The 17,748-nt window shown below is 41.4% G+C and overlaps 2 protein-coding genes across 4 annotated transcripts in view; one reads left to right on the top strand and one right to left on the bottom strand.

Moving 5' to 3' along the window:
• The window catches only part of acsl3a (acyl-CoA synthetase long chain family member 3a), a 47,559-nt gene extending 38,905 nt beyond the window's left edge, over positions 1-8,654 (bottom strand). Inside the window, exons 1-4 of one of the 3 annotated variants that reach the window (XM_080288589.1) lie at positions 8,258-8,654; positions 5,973-6,101; positions 5,747-5,865; positions 5,590-5,644 (exon numbers count right to left, since the gene is read on the bottom strand). The gene's annotated coding sequence lies outside the window, so the exon portion shown is untranslated. Of the gene's footprint in view, positions 1-2,646; positions 4,541-5,589; positions 5,645-5,746; positions 5,866-5,972; positions 6,102-8,257 lie in introns of those variants that run through there. The other 2 variants (XM_026192349.2, XM_026192350.2) reach the window with 2 other exon arrangements.
• Positions 8,655-9,946: 1,292 nt separating this feature from the next.
• farsb (phenylalanyl-tRNA synthetase subunit beta) overlaps positions 9,947-17,748 on the top strand; it is a 31,045-nt gene continuing 23,243 nt past the window's right edge. The window contains exon 1 of the mRNA XM_026191546.2: positions 9,947-10,086. Within this exon, the coding sequence (XP_026047331.1) occupies positions 10,029-10,086 (58 nt within the window). The 5' untranslated portion in view covers positions 9,947-10,028. The remainder of the gene's footprint in view (positions 10,087-17,748) is intronic.

The following is a 17,748-nucleotide window of genomic DNA, read 5'->3' as shown; positions in this document are numbered from 1 at the left end:
GTGATTTGGCGGTACATAAATAAAATGTAATTCAATTTTTCAGCCCTCAAAATTGAACGTAAGATATCTTCATGGACACATACAGGCTAAAAAATGTTGGAAAAAATAAGGCAGTTTAAAAAGTACCAAGTTGCACCCCAAACCTATGTGCTTATAGGCTTCATAACTCATATTATGAAGGTCAGATTTCACTTGGCTACATTAAATATACTCAAGTTAGCATAAATAAAAGATTGATGGTCCTGGTTCTACATCACTAACTGCCCTAAATAGCCATTTGCTGACCATAAGACAGCATCCTGACCTACTGATGGTTTAGAAGAGGCTTTTCACAACCACATGCAGCCTGATTTACACACCAGCTGCACTATGTCTTTGCAAAGAAAAAGAAGGATCAAGAGTCTAAACTGCAAAACTGCAACCAACTAATCGCCTGCATTCAAGAATGGGTATACATAACATGTAGACTAATGGTTACTGAATAGTTAGCTTTATGCAACAGCAAGAGATTTGCAGGCAGTCTCCACTCACTGAGTTAATCACTGGATTAATTGAGTAATATAGTGGTACGGTCTACGTAGTGGTGGGGTGAGCCGGCATGTGTGTGCGCCTGTGTGTGCGCCTGTGTGTGTGAGGGAATCTTTGCTTCCTCAGGAGATGGCGTGAATGGGGTCTTTTGTGTGCACACGTCACAGTGCTTACACCCACTCAGCTAAGCAGGCAGTCTCGAAACCTTGCAGAAACTTTAACAAGGACATTGTGGCGAAACAATGCACCGAACGGAAACAATCGGGGTCAGGGTTAGCAAATATAATCCTTGAGCCGTTTGCTGTGTGGGTCAATCGACTCTGAAATGGGGCACCTCAAGGCTAGAGGGTCACACTCTGTGTGTGTGTGTTCCTGTCTAGCTATCTTTGTGAGGACCGAAATCTGCATTCTACTATACTTGTGAGAACCAACAGTCACTTGTGAGGACACACACACCGGTGCTCACAAGTTTGAAGGCCTTTTTGAGGCTCAAAATGTGGTTTTAGTGTCAGGGTTACAATTAGGTTATGGTTAGGTTTAGGGTAAGGGTTAGGGTTAGGCATTCATTTTTAATGGTAAAGGGGCTAGGGAAACCATCATGTCAATGAAGGTCCACACTAAGCTAGCTGAACGGGGTTGTGTGTGTGTGTGTGTGTGTGTGTGTGTGTGTGTGTGTGTGTGTGTGTGTGTGTGTGTAAAAAGAAATAGGATATGAGGTTCGTTCGTATGTTTGTGTTTGGTTTGAGGGCCCAGATTTAAAATAATGACACAATCAAAACCAATGAAGTGTGATTTCAACAAGAGTGAAAGCACAAAACACAATTGCTTGGATTATGCGGATCAGACTGCAGCTTTACTCTGCTTCTGTGGTGACACAAACTACTGGCATGCATGACAATCAACAACTTATTTCTTTCTCCGATATAAGCTTAGAGGGTGTTCACAGTTAAGCAGAAAAATCACAGTAAATTTAAATAAAAATCCTTGTTTCCCCTCCATACCCAGCTTCAGATGTGTTTTATAACAGCACAGTGAAGTAGACTAGTGTCTTGGCTTGCAGGAAGGAGTGCGCGTGTGTGTGTGTGTGTGTGTGTGTGTGTGTGTGTGTGTGTGTGTGTGTGTGTGTGTGTGTGTGTGTGTGTGTGTGTGGGTTTGCTGATCACATCGGACCATCCTCTGCAAGACAACAGCGTCTCTGTCTCTAGGTACAGGAGCACTCTAAAGGACCTGCATCATTTGATAACTGCCACCACAGGCAAGTTCCCGTCAGCTGTGTAAATAGAAACTAAAAGCAGCCAGCAGGTTAGGATTGTACGTGTTAGAGCAAGGATTGCGGTGAGGTTGACACACTTTCCGCTCTGGGCCTTTGAGTACAACAAATGTTCTTTTAAAATGTGCTCCACTTGTCTGCTTTTCGTAATTGGGTAAATGTGAATACCAAAGGAGAGATGGAAAAGGGACATTTATAAAAGTTTCCACATCAAAAAAAATTAAGACTGTAATAAGCTGACCTATATTAGCTCATGAAGAAATGTTACAAAATTATTTTAAGGGGCATAAATCATTCCTTGTTAAGGCTTAAGAGTGAGGCCAAAGACATGTAACATGTTGTGTAATTTCAATGACTTTATCAGTTCAGTGGGCTCAGCAGTGAGCCACAGATGTTCCAGCTGCAACATTCAACACAAACCAGTTACCGTCAGTTACACTTCCGGTTTCAAATTCTAAAGTAAAACACTTTACAACATGGGAGGTAATGCCCACATTTCATTTAAGAAGAAAAATAAAATAAAAAACAATAAAAACAATAATTATGGGCATTATTTATCTTTACCTGCAACGAAACAAGTCAGAAAGCTAATAGCAAAACTGCTATTTAAAATACTTAGTACATAAAATCCCCCCAGTCACTGGCTCTTTTATTTGGCAGGCCTCTAAGTTAGCTCCCAAATATTTAGAACATGTGACATTCAACATCATTTAATAAACCTCTTAGACCTGTTTTTGTTTTTAGACGCATAAAGTTTCTTACTTTCAGAGTAGATCTTCATTTTTTAGTGTAGCTTGACGGTGCCACAGCATCCTGTGTGCTCGTCACAAAACGACGAGGAAACTTACCGGTAAATGTTTCTGTTAGTTTATCGCTGGCACGTCTTCAGCGTGTCTGTGCTCAGGCTCTGTCTGTGACGGCTCCGTTCATATGTTCATCCATCGGCTCTCACTCTGCCTGCTGATGCTGTGCGCTGCCCGGTCCGGAAGTGACACGCGCGCTGTGTTGTTGTACGAGGACGACTTGGATGGCGGGTTGGGAGGGAGAGGGTGGGCATTCTTTGAGTTATGATTGGACTCGCGGAGGTGGCGCGTGCTAGGGGCCGGCCGACATGGAAGGAAGGCTCGACATGACCGCATGGGTTACTGACGGTCACAAAAGAGCAAGACGTCACGAGCACGACACCCGCACACAAACCAGTGCGCGAAGCCCGAATTCACCTTTATAGACAAATTTAAGATGGGATGCTTGTCGCCATGACAACGCGCGGTGTCGAGCTCCTCGGTGGTGGGAGATTCCTGCCTGGGTGTTTGTTTAATGTATATAATCATTAGCTCATGCAAAATAGTGTTCGTATAAACGTAGTTATTTTTATGTGTAAAACCACACAGACAGCGGTTTAAAATCAACCTCTGGGTAACACTTCAGACCTTACTGTTTCTTCATACTCATCCCTTTAATGTAACCTTACTGTTTAACAGTACACACTGTTAAACAGTAAGGTTTTAACCTGGCATCATCAGAACAATTTGAAGTTTTTTAATGTTTCAGTTAAAGTGTGCTTTAAATCTCTGCATCTTCTTTTTTATCACAACAATGAAAGTCTTATTGAGCCTATTAATGACAAACCTCCCTCTGTGTGAGCGCACTGTAACATCATGGCATCAACAACAACACTGGACTTAAAACATGTTTTCATTCTATCCTGTACTGTCGTCAATAGATAAGTTAGAAAAAGATAGACTATTCCAGAAAATAATATATTTTTTAAAGCTTTTACTATTATTAAAGGGTCTAAACTTGCCTGTGATATGACACACAATGCTAATCTGACATTTCATTGTACTGTATACTACGATATTTCATATAATGAGTTGTGAAGTTCAAGTGTTTTTAACAACCTGTTTTTTATTTTTGTAGAATTCATCAACATCTGTGGAGGGATGTATTTGAATATCTCCAGTGACACTTTTGCTAACCTGGAAGCTAAGAGAGGGCTTAATCCTGACCAAGCGACAGATCTCAGTGCTTTGCATAGATGTTACATCCTCCGTGCAACAATTCCACTAAGAGAGCAACGATCATTCTCTACGATCAGACAAAAACCTGTCTCTTTCTGCTGCTGTGGTTGAAGCATAGCAAGATAACAGGGAACAGATAAAACAATAAATACTTTAACTTCAGGTATGAATCCGAAAACTGAAAATCAACTCTATTACCTATTTGCTTTTTGTCCAGGTGTATGGCAGTGCGATTGTTATGTCTGTACTGAATAATGCGATTTTAATCACATAAAGTAAAATTGACTGACTTTATGTGATTAGGACACTGAAAAAAGAGACTGAAACAACATTGTACATGTTTCTCATCATATCTACTTTGCAACAAGTTATTCTTTACTTACTTTGAACAATGTTCGTCCCAAAATCGAATCAGGTTTGATGACTAAAGAGTCGACGCTTAAACGCTTTAGAGTGGACATTTCTATATGGAGAACTGTAATCTTTCATTCTGAATCATTCTTAGACTTGAAAATAGGTCATCCAACTTAGATTGCTTTTGAAAGTATCATTGGAATGTGTACTCTGTTGATTTGATTAGAAACAGACTGAATATGTTTGCAAGCAGCAAATATATGATCATGTGTTTGCTTCAGTTCTCTCCGGGTACTCCACAGCTTCCTCCCAGGTCCAAAGACATGCAATTATTGAGGTTAGGTTCATTGGTCCTGGACCTGTCCAGGGTATACCCTGCCTGCCCACCCCCACCCCACCCTGTGTGATGGGAGTGCATCACTACTAGTCAAATGTTTCTTCACACTCATCCCTTTACGGTGGTGTTTTCTGTCAGCCCTAAAAGGGTTCTCTGTCCTTTTTGACATTTCAATTCATTATTTTGAGCTAGTTCACATACTGCTACTCTTTTTCAATACATTTTTCTTCCCTGAAATTATTTAATCTGACTTTCGCCTTGGGCTCCAACAAACAGTTTTCTCCTCAGTATTACAAATAGTAGTGCATTTTGTTTTCTATGAGAGAACTTGACTCTTATTTGCTATCTGTCCTGTCAGTGGTGCTTTTTTAAATGTTTCATATATGTTAAGACAGAAAATGAAGAAAAATACTATTTACTATGAAAATAGCATTCATTTTTAATTACATTATCTTCTTTAAAGTATAATATTACTTTCCCTCCTTAAGACAACTCATAATATTTATGACAAATGTGAAAGAAAATATGAACAACAGACATCAAATTAATATAGCGCAAGTAAGTTATATTTATAATTCAGGCTAAAAATGAATGAAATTGATCTCTGTTAAAATGCCAGATATTTGTGATTTTACTTTTAAAAGTTTTCCCATCTTTAATGTGACCAATTGAATTGGATTTTTCAATTCAATTCTATTCATGTGGAACCGAATCACAACAGCAGCCACCTGAGGGTGCTATATATCAAAAGTTTAAGTGCAGGATAAAACCTCCAGGAGAACCAGGCTCAGGGAGATGCAGCCATCTGCCATTGTAGAATAAACCTGCATAAACTGCATAAGTTTATGAACTTATGCAGTTAAGTTCATAAACGTTCATATAAGTTCATATAAGTTGCATAATCACTTTACATCACCAGAAGAGCACCATACCCTTGGTGAAGTATGGTGGAGGCAATATCATGGAACTAGGTCTTTAGTCAAGGTGAAATGAATAATGAACAGTTCCAAATACCAGTCAACTTTGGACGAAAACCCAGAACATGTTTTTTTTTAATTTTTTTTATTTTCTAGTCTTACCATTTTCAGAAGTGGTTTGGCTTCTTTTTCCTCAAAATCCTCCAAGTCCCAAAGCCTTCAAAAGAAAAAATAGAGGTTTTCTCTTGGCATTTACACTTCATCACAAACAGAGTTTCAGGTGTGAGGTGGATGATCTGTAGGTGTCACAGTAACTTACTGCTCTTTGAGTGTCTGTTTGCTCTTCTCCACCAAAAAATCCCCCAGATCTTCAGCAGTGATATGTGATAGGATTTTGTTTTCCTTTTAAAGTCTAAGGAACTCCATCATCATTGCAATCTAAAAATAAAAGGAGACATTTAAACCACCACCACTCTCAGGTCCTCAGAAATGATCTCATATCAGTCACTCATGTCAGTTTTGGTTTAGATGGGTGTGGGTCTCACATAAGCCCTGTAGCTCGGAAGATGCCAGCAGATCTTCAAAGCTGTCTTGTAAATGAGTTACTGGAAGCTTTTCAACACAGTGCAATCTGGTGACATCTGGTGGCCAAAAATATGAAGAGCAGCTTAAATCTACAAAATAAAATGAACCTCTTCATTACGACTGCCCACTCTACAGTGGGGTTCACAAATTTGTCTGAAATTGGGCCACAATAGATGAAAAATACACACACACACACACACACACACACACACACACACACACACACACACACACACACACACACACACACACACACACACACGCACACATATATATTTCTCTGTGTGTGTGTGTGTGGGTGTATGCAAGGAACAAAAATAAAGGAGATAAGGGGGATCATGAAAATCATTAAAAGTGAGGTTTTATTAACAAGACATCTAACTCAAGGGGCTAAGACAGATCAAGCTCTTCTAAAAAAAATTGTGCAATTTAATTGCCTGGGGCTTATTTATTATCTTCAGAGATTTACACAACAGGGAGAGTTCATTTAAGAGCAGACCATGAATCTTATCTTGCGGTAATGAACCGTTTTTTAACACAAGCTTCAAAATGCTTCAGAGAGCTTCATTTTGCCCTCATTAAATTTAGTGTTTATTTGCTGGTTTGTTGACGGATAGGGCTGGGTATCGTCTCTGATTTCAATAATTGATTTGATTCCGATTCACAAGGTCCCGAAATTTTTCCTGAGAAAGTCAGAAATATAATAATTCTAAACTGTTTATTGTAAAGTGGGCGATAAACAAACAAGAGAGACTTGCGACAGAAAAGCCGATCAGCTGAACACTGATCAGTTTCATGATTGAAGTAGCAATTGGGGGAGAGAATAGGGGAAGAAGAAGAAGAGGCAGCTGCGCAGACACAGAATAACTCCAGCTTTGCGTTTTTTATTTTCATTCTAGCTGAAGTACAGGACTAATCGCGTTCCTTTTAACCTCAATATGGATACCTCAATACCATTTTCTTCTGTTTATCTGTGATAAGATTGCTTTCAGAGCCGGGGTCCGTTCTTCGTACCCCGCTAAGTAAGTTAGCTGGATTTGATTGTTGACGATTTCGCATGATCTTGGATCGTTCGGTTCTCCGAAGCTCATCCGGGACTTGCTGCCATAGCAACAGATCCGTAAGCGTAAACCTGCTCGGGAGCAGGTTTACTTCATGTAAACAGGATTAGATCGCGGCCACTCAGGTATGTCCGCTTCATTTATACGAAAGCAACAGCGATATTTTACCACTGTTTTACCATAAATAAATATTATCAATGTAACTAAAGTTAATGCAGTACTTGATCCTTTTATTGATTTCATACAGATACATACAGGTCATTTCCTAAAAAATGGAAATGTACTATTAATCATTCTATTTCATGTATTTGATTATTTCAGATGTAATTCATATTTTAGAGTAGTAATTGTAAATTACTTCGTGTAATCTTGATGAGAGACCACGGCTATAAAAGCGAAGGTGGATTTGGGAAGCCTGTCGCAGCCATGTCCTGTCCGTATAAGCGAGCCACCCATTGCGGAAGGTGCAAGATTGATAAGGAGAGTTCTCAGAATTCAGCGTATATTGCGGGATAGACAGGATCCTTTAGCTCAGCGCGACAGTGTGCTCATAGAGAGATATCGATATTCCCGTGAGGGTATTATTTACTTAACCAACTTGTTGACGAGGGGGTGCAGGACCACCACCTGTCTTTTTTTGCTCTGCCCTTTTCTTGGTTGCTGTTATAAACAAACAAACAGATTATTTCAGGGTCTCTTTGCAAGAGACTAAAAGCAATATAAGTGATAAATCTTACCATTCTGTAGAATATTCTTATATTTCACTTTTACTTGTTCCCATGTTCTAGTGGGCCCTGTCGTGGCTCTAATGTGAAAGAGGATATAATGTAATATAATATAATAAATCTACCCTACTGCCTACTGGTGTTGGCCAGAGGGGCCGATGGCGCGATATGGCAGCCTGGCTTCTGTCAGTCTGCCGCAGGGCAGCTGTGGCTACAACCGTAGCTGCCTCCACCAGTGTGTGAATGTGAGAGTGAATGAATAGTGGTATTGTAAAGCGCTTTGGGTGCCTTGAAAAGCGCTATATAAATCCAATCCATTATTATTATTATTATTATTATTATTATTATTATTATTATTATTATTATTATATAATATTATATAATAATAATAATAATAATAATAATAATAATAATAATAATAATAATAATAATTATTATTATTATTATTAAATTACTTACGAGTTTAATTTGTCAGCAACTTTCTGCCAGCCCTCTCGCCTTGCTTTTGCAGCCTTTGCAGTGTTCCCTTGCGTTTTAATTAAACTCTGAAACTCCTGAAATCCCTCAATCAAGAGTTCTTGCTCTGCTGCCGAAGAATACCGAGCGCGCTCCTTCGACATTTTCGCCGACCAATCAAAGGGTTGCCGATCAATGTTTCTACTATCGATGCGTAGCCCCTGTTAAGCCACCCAGTGATCTCACATTACTTCATCCAGCTATACTAATCGTCAACAACAGGTGTGTTCGGAGAACCGGAATAGCGAGCTCAAAGTTAGCGCGATGATTTGATCTTGGATGTGTCATTTGATCTTGGATGTAGTAAGCGAGGTACGAAGAACGGACCCCGTAGCACAAGGAAGGGGGAGGGTGCAGCCAACGTCCTCGGCTTTAATTGGTCCAGGCCAGAGTCGACCATGACCAATTGGCCAATCCACTACCTTTCATTGTTTATACCGCTACAAAAAACAAACAAACAAAACAACAACAACAACCACAACAAAGCAAACATCTGCCCATCTGCCAACGGAAAATCACCATCGGCCCACACATCTGTTTGACCGTCCCCAGTTAATTCACAACGCCAGATAATCCAGAACACTGGCGCCACAGAACACCTGTCGCACCTCCATCAGCGGGCACTCCCGCATCAGGTGTACCAGCAGCCCACACTTCTAGCGGTACTCCTGCCCCAGTTTCTCGGGTACAGTACCGGTCACTTCCAAGTCCTGGGGAGGCAGAATGGAGGGAAACGGGTTAGTCGACTGCAACGGCGGTGTCCGCTCCACCAGAGCGGTGCCAGGGGGCTTCCTTCTTGAGTCCCCTTTAAAGTAATGATAGCCTACTTGAAAATAGGTTAGGTGCTGCATTGCTTCAGCCCAAGCCTGTTCGGTCAGCACACGCAGTCTGTGTAATATTTAAATAAAGGTTTTGACCTTCAGCTTAAAGGAGCTTCGGGTTTTGTTTGTTTGTTTGTTTTAATATCTTGCACACTGTAGTACACTGTACAGTGTAATTACTGTACTTTTATTTTCTGAAAAGCTACTCTAAAGCTTCAAAACCTTTTTGGACAGAACTGAAGTATAAAAGTACGCGTTCCAAGGTTTATGTCGGGGCCCATGGGGTCAGGGGTCAGGCGTAAATTCAATTTCCTCAGTGTCTTTGGCAAATAAATTTAACTTACTAATAATATGTATTTTGAAGATGTTCAGCTACTTTCCAACCTTGAACCTTCTTTTCGGTGTGAACTTCAGCTTTCAGGTGAATGATTCGGTGTATTTCAGTTAAATTTAACAAGTTTCCCAAATATTTTAGCAATTACAGTATTTCAGCTAAAAAATATTCGCGTATCAGCTTTCGCACTGCATTTTCTTCAGGGAACGCATTCTCTAGTTATGATGATGATGATGATGATGATTTCTCCAGCACGCAACAATGTGTTACCGATTGTTTGAAGTAAAATTAAATAGCTAAAAAGCTGTAAATAAATAGCTTAACCTTTTTGTAGGTCTGTGTCCCGGAGCTCACATGCTGCATTGCAAAAATTGAACAAATCTATATCTAAACGTTTTCCTTATATTAAGAATGAACATAACGGCTTATGTTAAGTTCTAAATAAAGTTTTGTGAGAGTAAAAAAAAAAGAATAATCACTCAGGCACCTCTGCAGACAACTACAACCGGCTAGTGAGGGTCCTTTTCCTCCACATAGCTGGTGACGATTAGCAGCGAACATGCCGACTGTCGGAGTTAAACGGGATCTTCTATTCAAAGCTTTGGGTAGAAGTTACAGTAAGTCATATTTACTGTATTTTCCGGTAACCTTTAATCTGCTCGTCTGTTTTCTCTTTTTTTTTATTTTTGCTTCTAAACGACAGAGTTAGGTCAGTACGTTGTGAACTCGCTGTCTGATTGTTAGCAATGTAGCAGCTGCTCATGAACTGTAGAGCTAATTTTAACTGCCTTCATTTCTAATTATTAAAGAAAGTACCACTTATTTGATGGCGAGTTTATTTTTGGTTTATTTGTTAACTTGTGTATTTTTTGCGATAAGGAAATAGTACTAGTTCATTTCTATCTGCCTGTTGACTGACAGCGTGATTGCATCATTTCCTCCGCTTCCTCCTGTCATTTAAGCCTCTGGGTTTGTTCAGAATCACTATCCTGTCAGCTTGTTCGTTGCCAAAAGTGTCCACCAACAGATTAAGTCTGCAGTTTTTATTATTTTTATGTTTTGTTGCTATTTTTACTGCATAAAGTCTTTAACATCAGTTTTTATCATCTTTTTTTATAAATATAAAATGGTCATCACGTTCGTTTGTACAATGCACTTGTTGGAGGACAACATCAAAAATGACCATTTCATATATTTGCAGTGCTGCTTGATTTTCTTGTATTGTTAATGGAGTCTGGGACATGTAATCGATTAGATAAACATTGTCATGAATTCCCTCTTACTTTCGCTGTTTTGCTTCCACCACGATAAAATCACACTTCCTGCACAGCTCTCTCACCGCGGTAAAGTGAGCCGTCATTTGTGAGCCGCGGTCAAGCCAGCCGCCTACTATCCGCCGCATAAATTTCCTTGCGCTTTTACACCAGTCTTTACGGTAGCGCCTTTTCGCTTTATATCCTGATTGAAAGCCTAGACTCGCACACACGTGCGCGCGCGCGAACAGTCACACGCGCGCGCACACACACAAATTACAATGTAACAGCCCAATACAGCCATCGTGACAGTCTGGTTGCATATTCAAAAATTCATTAAAAATCATTCTTAAAAGTTGATGCCAAGCTTTCAACACAATCCTCTTCTCGGACACCTACTTTACCTCTGGGCCAGGTTTTACCCAGATTTACTGTAATATTACTCAGAAATCACAGTAAACTCATATTCAGTGCAATACAGTCAATACACTACAATTATGTTTATTTCAAAAATTCATTAAAAGTCCTCCTGAGTAGTTGATGTCCAACTTTCAACACATCGCTCCTCTGGGACACCTACTGTACCCGTGTGCCAAGTTTCAGCCAGATTTACTGTAGAATTTCTCAGAAATTAAAGTGTACTTGTATCTAATGCAGTCAGCCAATATAATTATGTCAATTTTCAAAAATTCATTAAAAATCATCCTGAGTAGTTGATGTCCAACTTTCAACTCATCCCTCCTCTGGGACACCTACTGTACCTGTGTGCCAAGTTTCATCCAGATTTACTGTAGAATTCCTCAGAAATTAAAGGAAACTTATATTCAATGCAATACAGCCAATACACTACAATTATGTCAATTTTCAAAAATTCATTAAAAATCATCCTGAGTAGTTGATGTCCAACTTTCAACACATCCCTCCTCTGGGACACCTACTGTACCTGTGTGCCAAGTTTCATCCAGATTTACTGTAGAATTCCTCAGTAATTAGAGGAAACTTATAATCAATTCAATACAGTCAATACAATAGAATTATGTCAATTTTCAAATATTCATTAAAAATCATTCCGAGTAGTTGATGTCCAACTTTCTTTTTTTTTTTTTTTTTTTTTTTTAAAATGACATCAGAAACAGCAGTATGCGACATTACGTGATGGCAGAGCTTCAGTTCATCCTTTGTCATTTTTTTTTTTTTTTTTTTTTTTAATAAATAGGACAGGGGGAATGAATGAGAGAAAGAGGGGGAGAGAAAGAAAGAAAACCAAAGGGGAGAAGAGACGGTGAGAAGGGGGGGGAAGAGAGAGGAAAAAAAAAAAAGAACTCCTGGATCACCTGTATGGAGAAAAAAAAAAACAAACAAAAAAAACAAACAGAGGAGACAGCAAACAACAAAGAGCAACATAATAATAGAGAAAACAAAGCACCATCACAATAAACTAGCTAGTCATAGATATCAATATTTACTAAATAATAAACGATATTGTGCAGCACGCAAGATAGACAGCGCACAGTGTGCTTTGAGGCAGCAGCCAAGAAAGCTTTAGTCCGCGTCTGTGAATACCCATGTGTGCATACCTGTGTGGATCAGCATGCTTGCATTCCAAAGGTTTCTCCATGTAATGATCTGCTAGGGAGTGTGGGGGGGCCACAGCCCCGTCCTCCAGGGTGTGAAGCGGGTATGGAGGAGATCAAAACTCCAGACATCCAGAGGCCCCCAGAACACAAGAGACCATGGAAGACCAACAGAGGGGCAGCCGCGCCACTGTTCCAGTAAGAGCTGAGGAGAGTCCCAGATGAGGGCTCGCCCAGCAGCCGCGGAGCAGAAGTCAGGGGGAGTTGCAGTGACGCGCCCGTGAGCTCCGCCGGCCCCCAGCTGTGCCTGAGTGACCGAGCCCCAGGCCGAGAGGCCGGGGGCACCCCACCTCCAAAGGGGCCCGAGCGAGCCCCAGGCCCCGACAAGCGGCCGCCAAGGAGTGAGCCGGTGTGTACCCGGACTCCCACCCCCAGATACAAAGAACCACCAACACACCGACACCTGAGGGAGTCCGCCACCGGCAGGGGAAGTGGTGGTGGGTGGAGATAGGCCTCCAAACCTTGGAGGGCCTGAGGTGTCCCCAGAGAGGTGGCGTCTGATACCCAACCTGACATATAGACACAGACATACGGGCACACACAGACACAAACATCCATTCCCACCCTCATGCTCTCATATGCACTCACTCCACACTCAACCAACGTGGAGACAGACATAAAGAGACGCTGTACACACAATCACACTCCCCAAGCGTACTCTACAAACCGGGTCTAGGTACCCTTGCCCCTGGAGGGGGGAATTGCACCCAGACCCAGGTGGTGTTACCCTTTTCCCTGCGGTGGGGAGAGGCAGACCACCCCGACTCCGCAGCAGCAGGGAGGCCCCACACCCCAGACCGCAGTCGGACGGCCAACTCCTCCTACTAGCCCTCCCGCTCCAGCAGGCCGCAGAGAATGGGGGTGGGAGAAGACTCCAAACCTCCCTCCACCCGCTCATTGTAGTGTTGATGCATATGTGTTCTAAGGTGCAATTAAAACCCAGGAGGGCATGGAGCTACCTGCCAAGGAGCAGCAGGTAAGCGCATAGTCCCTCCTGCTAGCCCTCAATGACTAAGTGTATTTAAAATTGAGAGGTGGGTAACGACGTCAGGGGTGAGGTATACACCCTGATGGTAATTTGGACTCCGTGATTGTGCCCACCCCCAAGATCCTATATGTATGTGTAATGAGAGTGTGAATAATGTGAATGTCTAAGTTGTGGGATAAAATTGAGGCAGAGGCAGCCAGAAGGGGACGGGGGGGGGGGGTAGCCTCCTCTGCACCCTGGTGACATACCCCCACTCCAAGGCCCTGCATGTGTGAGTGGTTGTGGAGGAGCGGGAAGAGGGAGGCAGCTGGAGATGGGGAGGGAAGGACGGGAGGGGCAGGTAACCCCTCCATGGGGCCAGCTCCCCCGCTGACCCCAGTAGGCACTCCCACCCTTCGCGACCCGCCAGGGAAGGGGGGCCCAGGCCCATCAGACCGGGGCCCAGTGCAGTAGCGCCCTCCGGCTCCAGATTTACTGTAGAATTCCTCAGTAATTAGAGGAAACTTATAATCAATTCAATACAGTCAATACAATAGAATTATGTCAATTTTCAAAAATTCATTAAAAATCATCCTGAGTAGTTGATGTCCAACTTTCAACTCATCCCTCCTCTGGGACACCTACTGTACCTGTGTGCCAAGTTTCATCCAGATTTACTGTAGAATTCCTCAGTAATTAAAGGGTACTTGTATTCAATGCAATACAGCCAATACACTACAATTATGTCAATTTTCAAAAATTCATTAAAAATCATCCTGAGTAGTTGAGGTCCAACTTTCAACAGATTCCTTCTCTGGGACACCTACTGTACCTGTGTGCCAAGTTTCAGCCAGATTCACTGTAGAATTCCTCAGAAATTACAGGAAACTTATATTCAATTCAATACAGTCAATACAATATAATTATGTCAATTTTCAAAAATTCATTAAAAATCATCCATAATAGTTGAGGTCCAACTTTCAACACTTTCTTACTCTGGGCGTCCTACCGTACCTCTGGGCCAAGTTACATCTCAATTCACTGTAATCTTTATCAAAAATTGAAAGAACAATTATATGTCAATGCTGGATGTGTGTCCTTTCAAAGTGACACTAAATAACAGAACTCAGGCACATCAGGGAATAATCCAAAAGGCGGATTTATTAAACAAAAACAACATACAAAATATCTCTAACCCATACTACATAACCTAAAAAGAAACAAAGGGACACTTAGAAGCACAAGAATACAATACTGAAAGGGCAAGAGACACAGCCCAAACATAATCCACAACTAAAATGCCCAAAGAACAAGTCATCCCACATAGCAGACGGGTCTTGCCTGGGTCTGGTGTCAAGCCGGCACTGCTGGCTGACTTCTGGCATGGTAAGATGGCACTGTTTATGTGATGGCATGCCACATTTGGCCTGATTGGGTGAATGTGACATGTTGTATAGAGCACTTTGAGTAATATGGGTGAGTAAAAAAGTGCTGTATAAGAATCAGTCCATTCACTGTCTGAACAGAGTTTCGTCATGTTACTTTTGCACTATTATGTTCCAGCACATGTTGTTATTACATGGCTTACATGGCTAAGGTACACATTAGGCTGACATCTGGGGCCAGAGCTGAAACTGTTCTGGGCCAGCACAGGGCCAGCAGTGTGTCTGCAACTGGCCTTGTGCTGGCTCATGTGTGGGCCACCTCTGGTAAACCAGATCTGGGCCACCATGGGGCCGTCATTCTTTGCGGTACGCAGGCCATGTGTAAGCACATTGTGTGGGACAGATCCAGGCCATACCAATTTTGCTATGTGGGAGGAATTGTGTAAAAATAGAAACATCATAAAAATGAAAATACCATACCATACCACCTTTATTTATAAAGCACTTTAACATAAAACCAGAGTTCACAAAGTGCTGTACATGCTAAAAGCATAAGTAAAGAAAATTAAAATGAGATAAGATAAAATAAATAACTAAAAAGTAAAATAAATTGAAACATGTCAAAACAAATTGAGTCAACCCCTCTAATCAATGCCAAAGGCTTCAGCGAATAAATATGTTTTAAGAAGACTTTTAAATTCAGAGAGAGAAGAGGCCTGCCTAACATTCAAGGGTAGATCATTCCACAACTTTGGAGCAACTACAGCAAAAGCACGATCACCTTTAGATTTATACTTAGTTTTTGGTACCTTAAGGAGCTGCTGATTGGCGGACCTAAGGGAACGGGGAGGTGTATATGGTTGTAGTAGCTCCGAGAGGTGGGGGGGGGCAGGCCATTAAGAGATTTAAAAGCAAATAAGAGAATTTTAAAAACAATCCTAAAATATACAGGTAGCCAGTGGAGTGAAATTAAAATTGGGGTAATGTGCTCAAACTTTTTTGTTCCAGTTAAGAGACGTGCTGCAGCATTTTGCACAACCTGCAGGCGCCTAATGGACGCATCACTAACCCCAAAATAAAGTGCGTTACAATAATCCAGCCTAGAAGTAACAAAGGCATGGATTACTGTCTCAAAATGCTGTTTCGATAAGATAGGCTTTATTTTGGCTAATTCCCTCAAATGAAAAAAGCTAGATCTTACAACAGCTCTGACCTGGCTTTCAAGTTTAAGATTTGCCTCTATTTTAACTCCCAGATTAGTGATGACTGGTTTAACATACTGTGCCAGTGAACCAAGATCTATAATAGTGGCCTCAGAAGCGCCACCAAAAACCATCACTTCTGTTTTCTGTTCATTAAAATGTAAAAAGTTCAAAGCCATCCAGGCCCTTATATCATCAAGGCATCTGAGCAGCGGGTCTACTGAGAAGCCATTTATCTTTTTAAGTGGGAAATAAATCTGGGAGTCATCGGCGTAGCAGTGGAAAGAAATCCCATGTTTCCTGAAAATAGACCCAAGGGGTAGGAGATATAGAGAGAAAAGAAGCGGGCCTAAAACTGAACCCTGTGGGACCCCACATTGAAGAGAAGCAACAGAGGATACAAACTCCCCGAGTTTCACAGAGAAAGTTCGCTCTGCCAAATAGGATCTGAGCCACTGCAGTGCGGTACTCCGCATACCCACCAACTGCTCTAAACGGGAAATTAAAATATTATGATCCACTGTATCAAAAGCAGCAGTTAAATCTAACAGCACAATAATAACACAGTCACCTGAGTCATTTGCCAAAAACACATCATTAAAAACTCTTAAAAGGGCAGATTCGGTACTATGTAAAGCTTTAAAACCAGATTGGAAAACTTCTCAAATACCGTGTTCTTCTAGGAACGACATTAATTGCTTGTAAACTACCTTTTCAAGAATCTTTGAGATAAAAGGCAGTTTGGAAATAGGTCTGTAATTCGCAATAATATCAGGATCAAGAGCAGGTTTCTTGAGTAGAGGCTGAATCACCACATGTTTGAGATTGACAGGTACAACACCAGAGGACAAACTACTATTTACAATGGATTGTACAGCTGATGCTATAGTGAGAAAAACCTCTTTGAAAAATCGAGGAGGGAGAGCATCATAAGGGGAGCCTGAGGGCTTCATGTGAGCAATGAACTCCTGCAGGCAGAGCAAGGAAACTGGCTCGAACCTGTCAAAGACAGCAGAACTAGGGACAGGGGTAGAAGGGTCGAGAACGGACTGGGAAGTCTGCGCTTTGACAGATAGCACTTTATCAATAAAAAAGTGTAGGAAGTTTTCACAAATTTCCTGAGAAGACTCGACACCAGCAGTCTGTGGAGCGTGAAGGACCATGTCAATAGTCTTGAATAAGACATGAGGCTTACGACAATTTGCCTGAATAATAGCAGCAAAATGTTTCCTCTTAGCATCTTTTACAGTTTTCTGGTAAGAATTCCAGTAGTCTTGTAACATTTGATATGACACCTGAAGTTGATCCTTCTTCCATTTACGTTCAGCTCTCCTACACTTTCTTCTGGCAGCCCGGGTGTCTTCATTCAGCCAGGGTTCAGATTTGGCTTTTACTTGCCAAAGCTTAAAGGGGGCCACTGAATCTAAAGCAGTTTGGCAGACAGAGTAAAACCACGTACTCAGCTCTTCCGTATCATTGCATATGAAATCAGGAAGGCCGCCGTTCTGATTAAAAGCAATAGAGAACTGTCCAGCAGAGGAAGGGTTAAAAATACGACAGCTCCTAGCAGCAACAGGAGGAAGATTAACTTTGGTACAAGGAAGGAAAACCTCAAACAAGACAGACCTATGGTCTGACCATACAACATCACAAACCTCTAAGTTAGAGACAGGTAAATTGTGAGTTAAAACAAGATCCAACCTGTGCCCATATTTTTGTGTAGGCACAAACACAGGTTGCACAAGATCAAAAGAGTCAATAAGATTTAAAAAGTCCTTTGCCATTGGCTTGTCAGGGCAGCACACATGAATATTGAAGTCCCCAATAATAAGGACATG

Source organism: Astatotilapia calliptera, chromosome 14 (genome assembly GCF_964374335.1).
Source record: "Astatotilapia calliptera chromosome 14, fAstCal68.1, whole genome shotgun sequence".
NCBI classification, from domain to species: Eukaryota; Metazoa; Chordata; class Actinopteri; order Cichliformes; family Cichlidae; genus Astatotilapia; species Astatotilapia calliptera.
The sequence above is the reverse complement of the archived record's forward strand: the minus strand, read 5'-3'. Positions and strand labels throughout refer to the sequence as shown.